Raw genomic sequence first — 1,487 nt, forward strand, 5'->3', positions numbered from 1 at the left:
TATATTTTTACATATTTTAGTTCTCCTATACGTAATGATATGCCGTTTACAACTTGGTTCGGGTGTGTAGTCGTGTGGATGCCCCGGGGGGGGGCACTCACATGTTAAGGTGGTACGGGTATGTGCGGCGGTCAAGGGTCCCTTTTTCAGGCTCTCCGGCAGTTCCTTAAGCCCCACATTTGAATCTAATCCAGTTCTTTGAGCCTCAAACTCTGCAATTGCAGCTCTTTAAGCTCAAATTTGGAAAAAAATTGGAAATTTTTAGCTCAACAGCCTATAATTTGGCCCAACTTTCAGTTCTTCAAGCCCCTATTTTGCCCGAAAATCAGTTCTCAGTTCCCAAGTTCGGCGCTCCGCCGCACACCCCTACCAAAATTTAAGTTGAGTGCCCCCCCCCGGGGTGGATGCCAACATACTTGACATATTTTGCTTCAATTCTTCTTATAACTTTGGCAACAGTTGAGAAATACTACGGGATTTGTCATCCATTTCAACATCGCCTTGTAACTGGAAAAAGCCGTACAGTGCGTATTATTGCCATTTCGTGGGTGTTTGGATCTGTGTTGTCTGGCCTGGTTGTACTCCGTTACGCTAAAGTAGAAAAATACTGCATGGTTTACCCCGATGAGGAAAATTACACAGACCTTCCCAAACGTATTGAATTATGCGTACCTATTAACGACACTTTGTTGGTGTTTTCCGAAGCCGTAAGCGTAATTCCGTTTTTCTCAGCGTTAGTTGGTAACGTTTACATGTACGGTCGGATTATTTACGCATTAAGTCATCGTAATGTTACGGATAATACTGAAGATTCGTTTCAATTAATGCAGAGACAAGTACGTAATCAAGTGGCTAGGATTTTAATCATAAACGGAATCGTCTTTTTCTGTTGTCAGTTTCCATATCGTTTATTATCCATTAATGTATTCGTTCAAGAAGCTACAGGTGTCGGGTTCTTATCAATGGTTCAATATGGAGTACTTGCTGTGATCGCTCGTGGATTGGTTCTAATCAATTCTCTTGCTAATCCTTTTGTGTATTTCTTATCGAGTGCTAACTACAGACAAGGATTCAGAGAAGCGTATTGCTGTAAACGAAAACAAAAATCGAGAGAAATGACACAGACTTCGACATTTTGCATGTCAACGCGTCCGGAAGGAAAACCAAACGACACTAAACTGTGATTTGTTAACTCACGTTTTCTGTGAATGCTATGTTTGAATAATTTAACGCATTTTTCTCTTGCATATTTTGTATCTCTGGTTTGAATGTACATTTTAAAAAACTATCATAAAAGTATAAAAACAATGTACAGGCGGTCTATCTATATATAAATGCTTAAAGATGTTGAGAAATCACAGGTATGTGTTTGTTTATAATAATAATATATGATGAATGATATTGTTCACATAATTATTTTATTTCATTTCACCTTATAGTTTCATTATTATTACAAGTCAAACGTATCAATATATAATAATATATCA

At 38.1% G+C, this 1,487-nt stretch overlaps 1 protein-coding gene across 1 annotated transcript; it reads left to right on the forward strand.

The window, feature by feature from the left end:
• Positions 1 to 404: 404 nt before the first annotated feature.
• LOC140144798 (thyrotropin-releasing hormone receptor-like) lies at positions 405 to 1,256 on the forward strand. The gene has a single exon (XM_072166600.1). The coding sequence runs from the start codon at positions 405 to 407 to the stop codon at positions 1,182 to 1,184; it is 780 nt and encodes a 259-aa protein (XP_072022701.1). The 3' UTR covers positions 1,185 to 1,256.
• Positions 1,257 to 1,487: the final 231 nt, after the last annotated feature.

The sequence above is a fragment of the Amphiura filiformis genome, unplaced genomic scaffold (assembly GCF_039555335.1).
Source record: "Amphiura filiformis unplaced genomic scaffold, Afil_fr2py scaffold_82, whole genome shotgun sequence".
NCBI classification, from domain to species: Eukaryota; Metazoa; Echinodermata; class Ophiuroidea; order Amphilepidida; family Amphiuridae; genus Amphiura; species Amphiura filiformis.